At 40.4% G+C, this 19,558-nt stretch overlaps 1 protein-coding gene across 5 annotated transcripts in view; it reads right to left on the reverse strand.

The window, feature by feature from the left end:
* Window positions 1-19,558, reverse strand: part of LOC133505657 (nucleosome-remodeling factor subunit BPTF-like) — a 108,707-nt gene that overhangs the window by 26,200 nt on the left and 62,949 nt on the right. For all 5 annotated transcript variants that reach the window (XM_061828919.1, XM_061828918.1, XM_061828921.1 and 2 more), the window contains 5 exons: window positions 12,130-12,212; window positions 4,794-5,019; window positions 4,373-4,695; window positions 2,852-3,025; window positions 2,526-2,718 (listed from right to left, as the gene is read on the reverse strand). In XM_061828919.1, coding sequence (XP_061684903.1) covers window positions 2,526-2,718; window positions 2,852-3,025; window positions 4,373-4,695; window positions 4,794-5,019; window positions 12,130-12,212 — 999 coding nt within the window. The remainder of the gene's footprint in view (window positions 1-2,525; window positions 2,719-2,851; window positions 3,026-4,372; window positions 4,696-4,793; window positions 5,020-12,129; window positions 12,213-19,558) is intronic.

Below are 19,558 nucleotides of genomic sequence, written 5' to 3' on the forward strand. Positions count from 1 at the left end.
CTGGAGGTCTGAGTGCAACTATAAACCAGTAGCCATGCTATTGTCCGATATGCTCTGTTCAAGTGGTGGAATAGTTGAATGTCTCATACCATTTGTTTAGGATTTTTGTTTTCAGGACACAGCGACATCATTGAGAATTTTTTTAAAATAAATTACCCTTCAATGTATGGCTTTTTGGACCTTCCAATGTTTCAAGTCACTTGCATTCGTCTCTGGATGCTTCTTTTTTTTAAACTGCATCTGCTTTTTCGTGTGATTTTTAAAAGTGACTCACTTGTGACTGGGACATTCAGTCCCTTTTGGAAATTAGCAGCAATACTAGAGTTTTCTTGGTAGTGGTTCACAGATGTCATAAATAGAACAAAAAACCTCTTTACCGTTTTATACATAAAAATGCAAGTGGTAAAAACATGCAATGTTATCTTCATTTTAGAGTCTAGATGAGCTCATGAGAAATATAAAAAGTCACAAAAAAGTCAACCTAGCACAGTAAGCCCTCATTTTTCACGGTTGATTGGGACCAGAACCACCTGCAAAAAGTAAAAAAAACATGAAGTAGCAGGGGATGTATGTTTATATGGCTAACAGAACATTTAAAACATGTAAACAGTACTTGTACTTTGCATATTTGAGACGAGGTGTTGAGTTAAACCTTTAATTATAAAACCTAATAAATATAATATATACAGTAATATAAATGTAAATAAATACAAATTTAAAATATTGTTTTATTTTACACTTACTGTATCATATTACTGTATAGTTACCATTCATCACTTGGGAGATTCTTCTGCTGGAGGCGCTGGCGATGTAGCTGAGTTTTTTAGCTTTGAGATGTTTAAAATATGCCAAGACTACAGTATTTATACTTTGCATACTTGAGACAAAAATTACAACAGTAAAAGTGTCTAGTTAAACAATAACAATAAAAGTAACATTTTTATCACAGTACATAATGAACATTCTTTGCTCGGTGAATCTTCTGCTGGAGGCACTGGCGGTGTACATAGCTGAGTTTTTTATCTTTGAGATGATGAGTTGGTTTTTTTGTGTGGGTATGTGGTGACCAAAATGTCTAAAATATACAGTAGGTATTTATACTTTGGATATTTGAGACGAACATTTTCAACAGTGCAAGTGACAAGTTTGTTTATTAAAACCTTGTCATTGCACAAAAATATTTTTATTGCAGTACGTACGTAATTAACATTCTTCACTTGGAGAATCTTCTGCTGGAGGTGCTGACAGTATATCTGAGGTTTTCATCTTTGAGAAAAACATGTTGTCTTTGTTCTTCCTTCTGCTTCAAAATTCCCCGGTACAAGGACAACACAACTGCTAAACTCGACACCTCATACCATATTGTCGTCGATGTCCTGTGCAAAATCCTCCTCCATATAACAAACGAGCGGCATCATTGTGGCCAAAGGAAGCCTCACCATACATAGACACACTTCTGAGAGCATAACGCTTTTGAAATTTTTCAAACCAACCTTTGCTTGCTGAAAAGCCTTGTCCTTGAGGGGGTGAATCCCTACTTACAGCTTGAGGTTCTTCAGCACTTTCTTCAGCCACTTCATCATCGCCACCGGGCCATTTTTCTGCAATCCACTATCCAGAAAGCTAACGTAGCCTCCATTAGAACAATCCTCTTATTTCGCAGAGTCACCAGACATTTCGCTTACGTATTAAAAGTTATTGAAGTGGGTTTACAGATTTTATGTGGTGAACCATGGATTCATTCATGCCACAATGGCATGGCAAAAACGCGTACCTTCTACCATCTTTGATCATATCCAAAAGTTTTACTTTTTCGCTGATGTTATTCTTTCTCTGTCTCTTCTTGTTGGGCGCGTCGGATGAAGCTTTCGTATCAGCACAGTGCTTTGACGCCATTGTGAAAGCGAGAGGTTATCGTGCAGACAGTCAACATCATAGAAAATGGCGCAAAGGAAGGACAGGGAAGCGGGTGGAACAGAAGTTGCTGGGTGAGGCTTCGATGATACGCAGCCTATCAGCTCACGAGATAAATCCACACATGCTCTCATTGATTGATATCGCGCCGGGGATCAAACAAGTGCCTCGTATCAATGAGTCTTCCCAAAATATGGCTGTATTTTCCCCTTTTTTGGGGGTGGGAGAAGAGACGGCCGCGAAGCACTGAAGCCGCAAAAAGTGAAGTGCGCGAAGTAGCGAGGGGGACCCCTGTATTGTGACTATCTAGCAACATCTGTATCTTGTGAGACTTCAAAGTCAGTTGGCATTAAAGAATTACCACTGTTTATTAATTTGGCTTTTTTACTGTGATGCCACCACAAAATGGTACCGTTGATGACAAAAACATACAATTAGTTGAGATAGTATAAGAAGGGAAGGTACATCACATTGAATATGTATGGAAATAAACTCACATGGCAGGCACAAGCAGTAACCTCCCGGTAAACCTGTCCCCACAAGACCTGAGTTTGTTAGCATTTCAGCTAACATGACAGTGAATGTTGTTTTGCAGCTTGTGTCCCACTCACCGTTAAGGAGCGCAGGATTCTCCGCAGCCCCTCGTAGTCTTTTTCAGTGAGTGGTGTGAGGACTGTCATGGCATCCTCAGTCGACTGGCACTGTGGGCACACGTATTCGTCAATGTGATTCGCTTCGCTTTGCAGGATGCCCACACAGCGACCGTGGTACCAGTTCTGACACCGGTCACAACCAATGTAGAACCTAGGAGGCAAACAGTAATTGATGCGGATTTATTTTTTATCAACACAAAGGATACTTTATGTCCTGAAGCAGCCTATGCCTTGAAACTTGACAGCACCGAAACATGCAATGATGAGTTTGGGAAACTACTTACTGGGATTCATCATACGGTGTCTGACAGATGCAGTAGAGCTCCTCTTTGGTGCTGTTCCGGCCCTGTTTACACTCCAAACATATGTAGTCATCCATATCCTTGGCTGCTTTCTCCGTAATGCCTACACATTCGCCGTGATACCAGTTGGTACACAGGTCGCAGCCAATATAGAACCTTTGGAACCAGGATGAGGTTAATGGTTATAGTATCACTGTATAAATCCTTGAATACTGAGATACTAATGTAATTGTTTAAATAGTTTTTATCCCTCTTATCAATCTGTAGATTATTTTTTTTCTTTATAATTCAAAACAAATCAAAACAGGTTTCAAAAATCAAAACAGATTTCAAGCTGCAGCCAATCCTAGGCCACTTAAGGTAAGAGGTGGGGGCAAAACTGGCACTTGTCGTTAAGCCAAGCTCTGGGCAAATATAGAAAAACAAACATTCACGCTCGCATTTGTACCTATTGGCAATGTTAAATCTTCAATGAACCTGACATTCATGTTTTTGGAATGTAGGCAGAAGATACAATACCCAGAAAAATTAAATAAGCATGGAGGGAACATGCAAACTCCACACGGGAAGGCTAGAGCTGAAACTCGAACCTCAACATCAGAACTGTGAGGCAAACATGCTAATCACTCATCCATGCAGCTTTACCCCTCACCATAAAAATGCACTTTTTTTAGCTTACAAGGGTGTCAAACTCATTTTTATATCAGGGAACATTTCGGGTATGAATTCCCGCATAGTTTTCTGACCCACTTATCTTCACAAGGATCACAGAACCGCTGAAGCCTATCCCAGCTATCATCGGGCATGAGGGAGGGTATACCCTGGACTGGTTGCTTGCCAATTGCAGAGCACATGGAGTCAAACAACAGTCACACTCACAATCACGTTTAAGGGCAATTTAGAGTCTCCAATTAATGCATGCTTTTGAGATGTGGGGGGGGGGAACCGAAGTGCCTGGAGAAAACCCACGCAGGCACGGGGAGAACATGCAAACTTCACAAAGGCGGGGGCGGGATTTAAACCCCGGTTCTCAGAACTGTGAGCCAAAGGGTCTAACCAGTTACTCCACCGTGTCGCCAAGTGAAACCACAAATGTTTAATCACCAATTCATATTATTACCATTACACAGCAAATTTAGGGATAATTAGTTTTGAAATCGGAAAATAAGTATTTAAATGACTGTCAAGGATTTGGTAAAAGTAAAATGCAATCTCTCAACATTATTGTTTATTACTATGACAATATGGAATTTGGCTGCAGATTTTACCAAAAATCACAGAAGCTGACGAACATTATTTGCTTTCATGGGCCACAAAAAATGATGTGGCGGGCCGCATCTGGGGACTTGTCCTTGAGTTTGACACCTATGTTAGCATTTCAGCACAGATAGTGTATCTATTTTTGAGGGCATTTTTATTCATATAGTCATATTTTTTCCTAAGTAAGTACACTTTGAATGTGTCCTCTGCACAAATTAATAATAATCAGTGAATTGGTCATACTTTGTCTCATCGTAAGGAGTCTTGCAGATACAGTAGAGTTTGGTGTCTTTCTTGGTGTCCTTGGTGATGGTGGTGGTGATCATCTTTTTCTTCTTGGACTTAGCCGATGTTGCACTCTCTCTCTCCTCATCACGTTTTCTCTTGAGTGTGGGGGTGATGGTGGTGGTGTGGTGCTGTTGAGTGATTATGTTGTGAACACGGGCTTGAACGTGTTGTTGCTGGGTGTGGGAGGCAGCGGGAGTGGCAGCAGCCTGGGCAGCTTTCTCTGCTGCTGCTCTCTCCTTCTCCCTCCGTATCCTCAACAGGTCACTCTTTAGCTCCTCCTATAGAGAAAATATTACAACATATAATGATAAAGCAGGAAGTGCTTTATCAAACAGATATTTTTCCCATGTTCCAAATTTCCAGCACCAAAGAATACCTGGGCCTCAAGATGGAGCTCCTGATCAAGAAGCGCACGTTTCTTCAAAATCTCATTCTTCAGGTTCTCTTTGTGGCGGTAAAGAAGCGAGGCGAGCTTGTTGGCATTCGCTAATCTCTTCTTGGACTCCACTATCTCTTCCTTTTTCTTCCTCTTGGCTTCCTGCCTTTCATCTCTATCTATGCGGTCCAGGAGAAACTTCATAACCTGATTACATACAATCATTCTGGACAAAAACAGAAAAGAGAATAAAAAAGATGGTTAAAAAAATCTCCTAAAACCTTATGAAAGAAGATGACTGTAGGGCAGAAAAAAGTATTTAGTCAGCCACCAATTGTGTGCAAGTTCTTCCCCTTAAAAACATGAGAGAATCCTGTCATTTTCATCATAGGTATGCCTCACCTACGAGCCAAAGAAAATCCAGAAAAATCACATCAAATTTTTATAGACTTTATAAGAAAATGATGGTGGTGGTATTTAGTCACCTACAAACGAGCAAGATTTGTGGCTCACATAGAGCTGTAACTTGTTTTTTAAGAAACCCCTCTGTCCTCCACTCATTCCCTGTCATAATGGCACCTGTTTGAACTTCTGTTTAAAAGACACCGATCCACAATCTCAAACAGTCACACTCCAAACTCCACCATGGCCAAGATAAAGGAGCAGTCCAAGGACACCAGAAAAAAAAATGTAAACCACCACCAGGCTGGGAAGACTGAATCTGCAATAGGCAAACATCTTGATGTGAAGAAATCAACTGTGGGAGCAATTATTAGTGGCTTAACCAGTCTCGACGTCTCAATCCCAAAGAAAATCTTTGAAGGGAGTTCACAGTCTGTGTTGTCCAACAACAGCCTCAAACTGTCATCAGGGCCAAAACACCAGCAACAGTGTGTAAAAACCTTGTAAAGATTTACAGAAAACGTATGACCTCTGTCGCAGGCTGTATAACAAAGTACTGAGATGAGCTTTTGCGATTGACCAAATACTTATTTTCCAGCAAAATTTACTCATACATTCTTAAAAAAAAAAAAAAATTCAGGATTTTTTTCTCATTTAGTCTCGTAGGTGAGGTATACCTACAGTGAAAATTATCTCATCTTTTAAAGTTGAAGACCTTGCACAGTTGGTGACAGACTAAATATTTTTGCCCCACTCTACGTGGATATAGCTCATCTGAATGAAACAACCGCTGTCAATCATGCTGTCGTACTTTACAGCACAATTAATTTGAGACTAAATAACAGCACCTGCAACTCTGCTGGTTGTAACTTAGAGCAATATTCAAGACATGACGTATCAGCCAATCAATCAATTATTATGCATATCTCCATAAATAACTGCAATTAAAATATTGACATTGGCCACGTTCAATGAAATTGTATTTTTGTGTTAAGGATATAATGATTAAAATGTTCACCACAATTCTAAAAAAAAAAAAAAAAAAATACAGATAAACATCTTTTCCTTTCAGTTTGTCCAAATTGGGGTTGCCACAGCACGTCATTTTTTCCATGTAAGCCCATCTCCGACACCTTCCTCTTTAATACCAACAGGACTGTCTTGTCTCATGTCTTCACTCACAACATCAATCAACTTTCTCTTTGGTCTCACTAATTTCCCTGGCAGCTCCATCCTCATCACCCTTCTACTAATATACCCTTTCAGTTTGTCCAAATTGGGGTTGCCACAGCACGTCATTTTTTCCATGTAAGCCCATCTCCTACACCTTCCTCTTTAATACCAACAGGACTGTCTTGTCTCATGTCTTCACTCACAACATCAATCAACTTTCTCTTTGGTCTCACTAATTTCCCTGGGAGCTCCATCCTCATCACCCTTCTACTAATATACCATCTAAGTCTGCTCTCTCGAACTTTTGTCACCAAAACATTTATCTCTAATGTGCTCATTTCTAATCCTATCCAACCTGCTCACTCCTAGGGAGAACTCAACATCTTCATTTCCGCTACTTCCAGCTCTACTTCTGTTGTCTCTTCAGTGCCACTGTCTGTAATCCGTACATCATGGCTGGCCTCACCACAGTTTTATAAATTTTGCCTTTCAGCCTAGCAGAGACTCTTCTGCCATATAACACACCTGACTCCTTCTGTCAGCTGTTCCAACCCACTTGGGTTGGCTCTCAGGGTTCCACTTCTTCTTTGCTAACCGCTTTCCTTGTATGACTTCTTGTACTTTAGGGTTCCACCTCCAAGTGTCCCTCTCCCCTTTCCTGACAGAAGATACACTAAGTACTCTCCTACCTGTCTAACTGGTCACCTTGGCTTTAATAGTCCAGTCTTCCAGGAGCTCCTCCTGTCCTGTTCCACTACATGATTCTCTGCTCTAACTTTGTCTTGTTAATCCTCCTCCCCACCAGTCATTCCCATGTTCCATAATCATATGCTGTGTAGCCACACTCACGCTAACGACTACCTTACAGTCAGTAACCTCCTTCAGATGACATTGTCTGAACAAAATCGAATCCACGTACGTGCTTCTACCTTCGCTCTTGTAGGTCACCCTATGTTCCTGCCTTGTCTGGGGAAAAATTTGTTCACTCCTGCTATTTCGATCCTTTCTGCAGAGTCTACCAGCATCTGTCCCTCAAAGTTCCTTTCCTGGATGTCTTACTTACCCATAACTTCATCACCCCTGTTTCCTTCACTCGCATATGTCCATTCCAATCTATGTCTATCACAACTCTCTCTTTCTCTAGGATGCTACTACTACTACTACTACTACTACTACTTCATCTAGTCTTTCATCTCTGGGTTACATCCTACCTGTGGGGCATCACTGCTTATCACATTATACATTACACCCTCAATTTCAACTTTCAGACACACCACTCGATCTGATACTCTTTTCACCTAGAAAACATTTTTAGCCAGCTCTTCCTTTTAAAATAACCCCAACTCCATTTCGCTTCCCATCTATTCCAAGGTAAAATAATTTAAACCCTGCCCCTAAAAATCTAGCCTTAGTATCTTTCCACCTGCTCTCTTGGATGCACAATATATCAACCTTTCTCCTAATCACCTTGTCAACCAACTCCTGACATTCTCCTGTTATAGTCCCAACATTGAAAGTCCCTACAATCAGTTGTAGGCTCTGTGCTTTCCTCTTTCTTCTCTTTCTGCCAAAGAATCCGCTTTCCACCTTTTCTTCGTCTTCAACCCACAGTAGCTTCATTTCCATCGACAGCCTGCTGGTTAACCATGCCAGGGGCGGACATTGTTAACCTTGGCTATGACCTTTCTGGTATGGGATTCTTTAGATGAATGCTCATATTTTTATGGAAAAGTTTTAAGCTGGATGCCCTCCATGACACAGCCCTCTGCATTTATCCGGGCTTGGGACCGACCTACAGATTGCACTGGTTTGTGCCCCCATAGGGCTGCATTAATTATACAGAAAAACCTAATTATGTATTTCTCCTTGAGATGGATAAGGCCTGTCTTGAAACAAAGTGGGAAAATTACAAGCTTATTTCTGACAACTTCTGTAATACTCTTTGCTTGAACAAAAAACCTTGCCAAGTCATCATCTGTGCGAGTGATGCTAGGCGTTGGTGTGCACAGATGTCAAGGCAGTTTTTAGCTGTTCTGTTTATTTGTGACGGCCAGTGTGGGAATGGAGTTCAGACAACTTCTGGAAGCTGAGAAAAAAAGAGGCTCACTGCTTATGCACACGTGAGAAACAGAGGAAATAAGGGATGGGTCATGGTACCAGGATAATTCAAGGTTTTGAGGTGCAATGTGGGTTAAATTATTGTGTTGCCCTCTTTTTACATACAAAAAAGAGCAGCTCTAAAAAGTTAAAGTTAAAATTGATCAGCTAGTACAGTAAATGTTGATAATCTACAAGTACGTCATTTCTACATTCACTTGTGTCTGCCAACATTCGCAGCCAGGGGAGAAAATTGTCAGTTCAACTGAGCAACAGAGCGCCTCGGTGGCTGAGCATTTGTGAATGGCACACAAACACAACTGTGGCTGACAGCGTCAGAGACCGGCCAGGATATGCAGGCGATATACCTGCTGCAAAAGTGACATGAGCAAAGCACATGTAGACAAGCAGGACACTTATGTACAACTGTGTTACAAATGATCAGGCATTTAGGTTTCAATTAATAGAATTTTTAGAATTTTAATTAATAGATCTTCAGATCACTGATTCCAATTTCAGTGGGTTCTCATAGTTTCCCAGGTGAGCCAAATTAAAGCAAAACTAATAAAGGATGTCATTCTACATTCTAAAACAAGTCACAATTTTTAGGAATAACAGGAAACAGAAGCATCTTTTATCGAATGAAAAGCATGAGAGAGTCCAATTATTAACCAACGACAAAATAAGTGTGATGTGTCGAGCCTACGGGTTTGTTGTGAGAAAAGCATATTCAGGAAATGTTTAAAGAGCAGCTGTTAAGCAGCGCACAGGTACAGGTGAAGCCACAATACTCCAAAAACACGCATGTCATTTTTGTGACAAATCAGACTAAACCTCTTCTTTTTCAAGTCAGTCAGGATCAGCAAAATTATTTAATTTTGTTAAATGCCACAATAATGAGAGAGATAACTTCTTAGAGAAATCTTAAAGGTAAAAAGTTTACATACATTTCCTTAGCATTGGGTGGAATTTCCTTTGAACTACATGACTTGGATGAAACCTTTTATGCAAGCTTCTGACAGAACTCTGCTCGAATCCTGGCCCATTCCTCCTGACAGAAAAGCTATAACTGAGTCGGGTTTGTTGGTTGCCTTGCTCGCACAACCCTTTTCAGATCTGCCCACACATTTTTCAATGGGATTCAGATAAGGGCTTTGTAATGGCCACTCCAAGACATTGACTTTGTTATTCTTAAGCCACTTTTGAACCTTTTTGGCAGTATGCTTACATTCACTGGGGATAATGGCTCTTTTTTTTTTTTTTACCAGCTTCATCAAGCATCTTCACAAAGTCTTTAGCTTTTGTTTTGGGGTTCATTTTCAGATTTCAGACCAAAACATGTTCATCTCTGGCGCAATGAGCCGTCTCCTTCTTGAGAGGTGTGATGACTGAACAGTCCCATGATGTTTACATTTTTGAATTGTTTGAATCGACAAATGTGGCACCTTCAAGTATCTCGAGATTGCGCCCAAGGATGAGCCAGACTTTTGGAGCTCAGCGATTCTTTCTCTGATTTCCTGGGCGATTTCTTCAGATTTTTCCATGACTTCAAACCAAGAAGCAGAGTGTTTGAGATGTGGCCTTAAAAATATCCCCAGGTGTCAGTTAAGCTGTCAGGTGCTTCCAAAGCCATGACCTCATCATCGCAGCTTCCCAATTTTCTTTAATGACATCGTACTTTTTGTGTAAGTAAACTTTGACCTTGAAGAAAATATAATTATCGAAGAAAGTCTGTCATTATTGTGGCGTTTAACAAAATTAAATACTTTTGTTGATCTGACCGACCTGAAACAGGAGAGATTTAGTCAGATTTGACTTCAGAAGTTACTTCATTCTCTGTTGTAACATAACATTGCTCCATCGCATAATGCATTTAACATAAACATCCGTAATTACATTTGATAATTGTAGGTGCATTTCCTAATTAATACAAGATGTACTAGCAGATCAGCTCGTCGCCCATTGCTGTGTGTGCTTCGCGGCCCCCCTGGAACCACAACCTGGGTCACGATCTTGAATGCAAAATTACAAAAGACCAGTGCAATCGATAAAATACTGGCTGATATGAGCAAAAATGTTGCCTAAACCTAAAAGTAGCAATCGAGGATGTCCACTCCAGAGGTAGGAAGAGAAGCCAATTATTGTACTCAAGTAGGAGTATATAATGATAATAATGTGGCTCAGGTAAAAGTCAAATCTCCACCAAAAAAAAAATGACTTGAGTAAAAAGTAAATTAAATTATTATGAATACTGAGTAAATGGCGAATATACTCCGATTTATTTTAACCACAGCATGAATATCATTAAAATAAAACTTAATAAAATGTGAAAACTCATATTACTGTGTGCATGGCGTATATATAGCACAAAAAAAAAAAAAACATCTGCAATTTACTGCACTGTGTTTGCTGACACACTTTGGCAGACAGTAACAGACAAATACCACCATATATAAAAGCTGTTGTTTCAAATGTAAACAGGCGGAATGGTGACACATCTTGTTAGAGCGTTGCCTCACAGTTCTTATTTCTTAACAACTGAAGTGCCGAAAGCGTTTTTTCCCTGTTCTTGTCAACTCTTGTGACTTATTCAAAGCAGGTCCCGAAATGCGTTCTTGTCAACTCTTGTGACTTATTCAAAGCAGGTCCCGAAATGCACAGGTGGAACCTCAGTCCAATGCGCTCGCATTTGAGTCAGCTGTGGAGTAGTATTCATAAATTACATCCATGTAGATGGTAGCTGCGTGGAATGGATTTAGCTGTCGACCTTTAAAGTGGTAGCGACAGTGAGTCCTCCAAAGGAAAAACTTATTTGATCTATCCAATTAATGTATATTACATATTTTGAGTTCAAGACTGCGAAATTTGTTGAAAGCCGACTGATTTGCAGGTATGAAAGCTGTAATTCAGCCAGACTTCTCCCATGTTCGCACAGTCAATGCTACATTGCATTGACCTATGTATGAAAATAAACAAACAGCAATTGCTTGATAATGTGAAACCGTGTACATGCGACTGTCAAAGTCACAGTTATTAAAATTATGTTTTTCAGAAGAAGGAAAAGGAGGTGGTGAGACAAAATGAAAAATGAAAGGAAAATAAACGGAGACAGACTGCCAAAGGAGCTGTCGGGTCAAAGTCACGCTAGTCTACCTTCGGTGTTTCAGGTCTGTGTGAATGGGCACAGTATTGACACAAACAGATGTGTGTCAGAGTCATCTAACGGTCAGAACATCATCTATCTACAAGGTAAACATAGAGGACAGAAAGATGGACAGAATCTCTTAAACAGACTTTGCCTTCCAGCTTTTATTTTTGTAGTCTTCAATGATAATATAATAAAACTAGACTTTGTCAGACATGTGAGAGAGAAGACAGTAATGCCATCGACTTGAAATATTTAAAAGAATTTGAGAGGCCATGTGAGGTCTCCTATTGCAACTCATTTATGAACTGATTTGCTGTAGCAATGTTGCTTGTTGTGTTACATGGAGGCCAGGCAGCTGCTTGTGCGTCCATAGCCTCAAGTTGCTGTAAAGCACCTCTCAACACGCTATTGATCTGATCAAGACCGTAAGGGACATGGATGGATAGACATACACAGACACGTGCACGCACAGAAGGTGGGAGGTCTTACACACTCTGACACACACATCCAGCCTACCTCTGATTCTCCTCTCTCTCCTCAGGTGTCAGAGTCTTCTTCTGCTTTAGATATTCAATCAAAGCGTTCTGCTTCATCACAACCTAAGAAAGACAAGCTATTGAATCAATTTAGAAGGACATGGCTATCCAGCGGCACTTTGACTCACGAGTTTAATTTGTTAATTTGAAAAAGCTCATGACTTTATTTACTTGAATATGAAATCAATTTCCCCACTGAAATTAACTGAAATGCAATTAATCCACTGTAGCCCCCCGCCCATTTTTCATTTTGTTTTTAATCAGGAAAAATAGCACATTACTGCATTAAAACAACAAAAAACAAAGGATTATGCGAAAAAATACACTAGTTTAATCAAGCACAACTACTGTATTTACTATATTATTTGTGTTGGATGTGTGCCTTTTATGGACGTGGCCTAGTGAATGATCTGAAGAGCTCATGCAGTTTATTTCAGTCCTACAGTGCTCTCGAGGAGTATTCTCATTTTCTATTCGTATGTAGGACTTTTTGTACCCACCTGTGAAGGCACCTCAATATTTACATCCATAATAGCTTATTTAGAATATGGCTCATAACTACAATTTTCCCCTCATAGAAAAACAAAATGACAGGTCTTAACTTGAGTTGCAAACCACATTGGCATTCGTAAGTCAAGGTATCACTGCACAAAAAATATAAACAGTGTGCCCTTCACTATTCGCGGCCCCACATATTCGCAGATTTTGGTCTTCCAAGTTTTGTTTTTTTTAAAGATATACAGTAATCCCTCTCTACTTCGCACTTCACCTATTGCTGATTCAGTGCATCACACCCCCCCAAATAAAAGCTTACAGTACCTACTATATTACGTGAGGCGCATTGAAACAACGCAGATTGATACAAGACACATCCCCAGTGCAACATGTGGAACAATGAAGCAAAAAAAAAAAAAAAAAAAAAACTAAAATTGATTGGTTCCATGCGTGACATTACCCACGAGTGGCTTTATGCCGTGACCTGATTGGTCGCGGATCATCAAAGCCTCACACAGCGGCTTCTGTTGTCCCACCCATTTCCTTGTTATGCACGTTGTCTCGTCAACACTGTTGACGGGCTCGCATATGTACTGTATCTTAGTGTTGTGTTTGTGTTAACGTTTTTTTCTTTTTAACCGATAACACATTCTGATTATGTAATTACATTACCACCTCAGCGTTGTGCCCCAGCGAAAGCTTCCTCCGCGGCATCTGAGAGGTAGTGACGTGCACGTTTCTCCTTTTAGGGATTCAGCAGGAGGAATGGCTCCTATTTGGGAGCACTTTTAGCCATTTTGGGATCCAGTGGGAGGAATCAACCACTTTGTGCAGCGCAGAGAGAGAGAGAGAGAGAGAGAGAGAGAGAGAGAGAGAGAGAGAGAGACAGAGACAGAGAGAGAGAGACAGAGAGAGAGAGACAGAGAGAGAGAGACAGAGAGAGAGACAGAGAGACAGGACTGCGCAGGGGTTTGGAGCAGGAAGAGTGAGAAGGGATAAGCAGCTCTAGCAGTTGCTAGTGTGTATCGTGAAAGTTTAGCTACGGCGACCAGGGAGGAGTACATGTTGGTGGTGAGTGTTTAAAGGAGCAATTAAAGGCTAGCGATCAGAAAACAGATGCTTCGTACAATTATTGTTCCAAGGAGTCACTTGACCATGATTAGGCAACTGCTGCAGAAAAGATTAACAAAGGTTTTATAATTAAAGATTTAAGTAAACGTGTGCATTGTTGTTATCTTGGTCTCAAATATGTAAAGTATCAATACTGTTCACATATTTTAATCATTCTGGTCACCACATACATGAAAATTCCTGGGGGGTTGGGGTCCTCTGTCACGGTTTTTCACATTTCGTGGAGAGTTCTGGTCCCCACTAACCGTGAAAACTGAAGGCTTACTTATTATTATCATTAATCATTAATTAGAGATGAAAGTGGACTTTCATGAAAACTCCTGAAAATACGAATGCAAGCACTAGGGGGTCCGGGTTTTTGAAAAAATGGATGGCTGTGTTGTATTCTGGCGATATCTGTGAACAGAATTCTGACAAAAATTGAACGTAAAATTTCTAAATCATAACCAAAAAAAAAAGTGGGCTTCTCCTTCTTTTCCTTTTGGCTTGTCCCGTTAGGGGTCACCACAGCGTGTCATCTTTTTCCATCTTAGCCTATCTCCTGCATCTTCCTCTCTAACCCCAACAACACTCATGTCTTCCCTCACCACATCCATAAACCTTCTCTTTGGTCTTCCTCTCGCTCTTTTGCCTGGCAGCTCCATTCTCAGCACCCTTCCACCAATATACTCACTCTTTCACCTCTGAACATGTCCAAACTATCGAAGTCTGCTCTCCCGAATCTTGTCTCCAAAACATCCAACTTTGGCTGTCCCTCTAACGAGCTCATTTCTAATCCTATCCAACCTGCTCACTCCAAGCGAGAATCTCAACATCTTCATTTCTGCTACCTCAAGTTCTGGTTCCTGTTGTTTCTTCAGTGCCACCGTCTTTAATCCGTACATCATGGCCGGCCTCACCACTGTTTTGTCAACTTTGCCCTTCATCCTAGTAGAGACTCTTCTGTCACATAACACACCAGACACCTTCCGCCAGCTGTTCCAACCTGCTTGGACCCGTTTCTTCCCTTCCTTACCACACTCACCATTGCTCTGGATTGTTGACACTAAATAAAGTCGTCCACCCTCGCTATCTCTTCTCCCTGTAGCCTCACTCTTCCCCCTCCACTTTTCTCATTCACGCACATATATTCTGTTTCACTTCGGCTAATCTTCATTCCTCTCCTTTCCAGTGCATGTCTCCATCTTTCTAATTGAAGAGTTTGTTTTCAAAACGCGACATAGGCATTTTTTCAGATTTACGAAACTCGCGCCAAAATTATCCAGCTCCGAATATTAGTTATCGGGATACTCTGATTTTTGTTGAAAGTGCGACATATCGTTCTATATCAGCCAAGGAAGATCGCGTTTTATTTCAAAATGCGACATAGCGAGATCTTATTTAGAGCAAAATGCGACGTAATTTCGTTCAATCAGCGTGCGCTGCTGAAGCAAGCAGCATCCAATCAGAATTCGTCGAGAGGGAAGTTCCGGTATCTTCCACATCATCATCCAAAATGGCTGCGCCCACGTTTGAGAGAGATGCTAATGCCGAGTTTGATTTTATGTACGAGACACCGGAGAGAATGAAGCTGGGAAAGAAAAGAAACCCAGCGGAAACGGGGTCAGAAAAGAAGAAGCGCTTGCTATGATAGTGGACCCTATTTTTTCCTCTTTGTGAAGTTGACCTATTGTTTCTTTTTTTATCACATTTGGATTTTATTTTACATGAATTCTATTTTTAATAGAATCTACTGATGTGTGAATCAGTAATGTTTCTTTTCTACTTATGAATTGAAAGAAAATAAAGACTTTTGATCTTTGTAGATTGTTTTTGTTTACACTGAAAAATATCCAGTACAGTCAGTAGCAAACCTTTTCATTGTTTTGCCATGTGATACATTTTACCATGTTTTTTTATTTGGATCCTTGGCATGCATTTTTGTCGATTTTATATTTACAGTGTTTCTTGCTTTCAAGCTGAACTAAGTCTTGTATTTTGTTTATCAATGTTTAATAATATCGAATAAATGAATCAGTGATTGTGCTGGTTTACTTGCAGGCTGTCCCATTGTGAGGGTGCTTTTCCTATTTAATTGTAATTCTTTATGAAATTATTGCAATTTAATACTTCAGTTCTCATCCAAGTACCATTGGATCTGAATGTAATAAACATACTGTTTTGTCTATGATTGTGTAATGCTTGAATAGTAATTTTGTTGTTCAAAATATTTCACCAACGATCATTAATGAATGAATAAATTTTTATAATTCTATGCAATATTTTTTTTTGCCACTTTCTATAAGGAAAGTTATCGGCTATGACTTAAGAAAAGTTGAAATTAAAAGGAAATCAACACCCTTGGAGTAGACTCAATTTCTGTCTTTGAGCATTATGAATACTGTTATTATTACTACAGACTTATATCCTATTCTGCAGTGTTCTTTCCCCCGACAGCGACAGCTATAAATAAAATCAAAAGAAAGCAGACTCAATGAGTCAGATTTCAAACAGTGAATTTGTGAGTTTGAAACTGATTTCATTTTGGAGATGTGTGTATGAGATCGACTACCTATTTTTTTTCTGCTGGTATCCCTCGCAACCCATATTAACCTTGGTAGACTGGTTTGAAGCAGTTTACTTTCTTAATGATCTCACATCAACTTATAAACAAAATTAATCAACTGAGTGACACAATGCCTGCAGATGTCGGATTGCAGAATCGCATACAGATACACAAAATTACAATGATGTAAACTCAGCCTTTCCAAGACCTCATACTGAACAAACAAACAGTTTCTAAATAACTGAAAAACACCTTTTTAAAAGAAATTCCCATTTTTTCATCTCCTTTTTCAACATCTGACATTAGTGAGGTAATTGTGAAAATTGTGACTGGTGACTGACCCTTATTTCTGATACCTAACTCTCTAAATGTGGCGGTCATGGTCTTAAATATTATTTTAAAATGCTTGAAATGTTGAAAGGCAAATAGTTTTCATGATTGCCTATCAAAAGCAACTGATTTAAAAAAAAATCCAGCTGCTCCTGAAGGTTTAAGTCGAAATTTGGATATGTCTCACTTTGCCAAGAATAGAATGTTTGGATATGTCTCATTTTGGAGAAAAAATGAAATTTGTCATCAAAAAACTCGGTGAATATTAAAGCCAATATTTTTTTGTAGTATGGTGTTTAGTTAATTTTTAGCATCTCTTTCCATCCCCCAATAGTTAAAAACATAAATTGAGTTTATTGTTTTCACTTCAATACCAAGCCCTTTTCTCAAAATGAAAAAAACGGATGTCTCATTTTGAAAACAAACTCTTCAATTGTTCCTCTGCATGCTCCCTGCTTTCACTGCATATCACAGTATCATCTGTGAACATCACGGTCCAAGGGGATTCCAGTCTAACCTCATCTGTCAGCCTATCCATTACCACTGCAAACAGGAAGGGGCTCAGAACTGATTGATCCCTGATGCAGTCTTACCTCCACCTTAAATTCTTCTGTCACACCTAAGGCACACCTCAGAGGATTGCGTCAGGAAGGGCATCTGGCGTAAAAACTGTGCCACACAAATATGAGCGTTCATCTAAAGAATCCCATACCGGATCCGTCGTGGCCTGGGTTAACAACGCCCGCCCCCGGCACTGCTAACCTGCAGGGCGTTGGTGGAAATTCAGCGACTGTGGGTCGAAGACAAGAAGAGGAGGAAACCGGATTCATCGTCAGAAGAAAAAGAGGAATGCACAGAGCCTACAACTGAGTGTAGGGACTTTGAATGTTGGGACTATGACAGGAAAAGCCCAGGAGTTGGTTGACATGATGATTAGGAGAAAGGTTGATATACTGTGCATCCAAGAGAGGAGGTGGAAAGGTAGTAAGGCTAGAGGTTTAGGAGCAGGGTTTAAATTATTCTAGTAGATGGGAAGAGAAATGGAGTAGGGGTTATTTTAAAGGAAGAGCTGGCTAAGAATGTCTTTGAGGTGAAAAGTGTATCAGATCGAGTGATGAGACTAAAATTTGAAATTGAGGGTATGTATAATGTGGTTAGCGGCTATGCCCCACAGGTAGGATGTGACCTAGAGTTGAAAGAGAAATTCTGGAAGGAACTAGATGAAGTAGTTCTGAGCATCCCAGACAGCGAGAGTTGTGATTGGTGCAGATTGTAATGGACATATTGGTAATGGAAACTGGGGCGAAAGGAACTTTGAGGGACAGATGGTGGTGGACTTTGCAAAAAGGATGGAGATGGCTGTAGTGAACACTTATTTCCAGAAGAGGGAGGAACATATAGTGAGCTACAAGAGCGGAGGTAGAACCACGCAGGTGGATTATATTTTGTGCAGACGATGTAATCTGAAGGAGGTTACTGACTGCAAAGTAGTGGTAGGGGAGAGTGTAGCTCGACAGCATAGGATGGTAGTGTGTAGGATGACTCTGGTGGTGGGTAGGAAGATTAAGAAGACAAAGGTAGAGCAGAGAACCATGTGGTGGAAGCTGAGAAGGTTAGAATGTTGTGCGGCCTTTCAGAAAGAGGTGAGTCAGGCTCTCGATGGACAGCAGAAGCTCCCGGAAGGCTGGACTACAACAGCAAAGGTAATCAGAGAGACAGGCAGGAGAGTACTTGGTGTGTATTCTGGTAGGAAAGGGGAGAAGGAGACTTGGTGGTGGAACCCCAAAATACAGGGAGGGAAATACAAGGAACGAGATTAGGGAAGAAGAAGTGGGAAAGTGAGAGGACCAAGGAGAGGTGAAAGGAGTACATCGAGATGCGACGTACGGCAAAGGTAGAGGTGGCAAAGGCCAAACAAGAGGCATATGAAGACATGTACACTAGGTTGGACACGAAAGAAGGAGAAAAGGATCTCTACAGGTTGGCCAGAGAGAGGGATAGAGATGGGAGGGATGTGCAGCAGGTAAGGGTGATTAAGGATGGGGATGGAAATGTGTTGACTGGTGGTAGATGGAAAGAATACTTTGAGAAGTTGATGAAGGAAGAAAATGAGAGAGAAGGAGGAGTTGGAGAGGCAAGTGTGAAGGACCAGGAAGTGGCAATGATTAGTAAGGAGGAAGTCAGAAAGGCACGACAAAGGATGAAAAATGGAAAGGCAGTTCGTCCTGATGACATACTGGTAGAGGTATGGAAGCAATTTAGAGAGATGGCTGTGGAGTTTTTGGCCAACTTATTCAACAAAATACTAGCGGGCGAAAAGATGTCTGAACAATGGAGGAAAAGTGTTCTAGTTCCCATTTTTAAGAACAGAGGGGATGTTCAGAGCTGTGGGAATTATAGAGGAATAAAGTTGATGAGCCACACAATGAAGTTATGGGAAAGAGTAGTGGAGGCTAGACTCAGGACAGAAGTAAGTGTCTGCGAGCAACAGTATGGTTTCATGCCTAGAAAGAGTACCACAGATGCATTATTTGCCTTGAGGATGCTCGTGGAAAAGTACAGAGAAGGTCATAAGGAGCTACAGTGTGTCTTTGTGGATCTAGAGAAAGCCTATGACAGAGTACCAAGAGAGGAAGTTTGGTAGTGCATGCGTAAGTCTGGTGTGGCAGAGAAGTATGTTAATCACTCACGTTTCAAAAATGTACGGGTGTGGTCAGTCATGCTCGCAGATAAAGTTGCGGGTGTGATTAGGGATGGCCTTAAAATAATTTACTGGATTAATATAACATAACTATAGATTAACAATAAAATCAACAAATACATAACTAAAATAGAAGACTAAAATTTAAAACTCGGAAATTATAATTTACAATTTCAAATTATATTAGTAGAACATGATAAAAAACGG

The sequence above is a fragment of the Syngnathoides biaculeatus genome, chromosome 9 (genome assembly GCF_019802595.1).
Source record: "Syngnathoides biaculeatus isolate LvHL_M chromosome 9, ASM1980259v1, whole genome shotgun sequence".
Taxonomy (NCBI): Eukaryota; Metazoa; Chordata; class Actinopteri; order Syngnathiformes; family Syngnathidae; genus Syngnathoides; species Syngnathoides biaculeatus.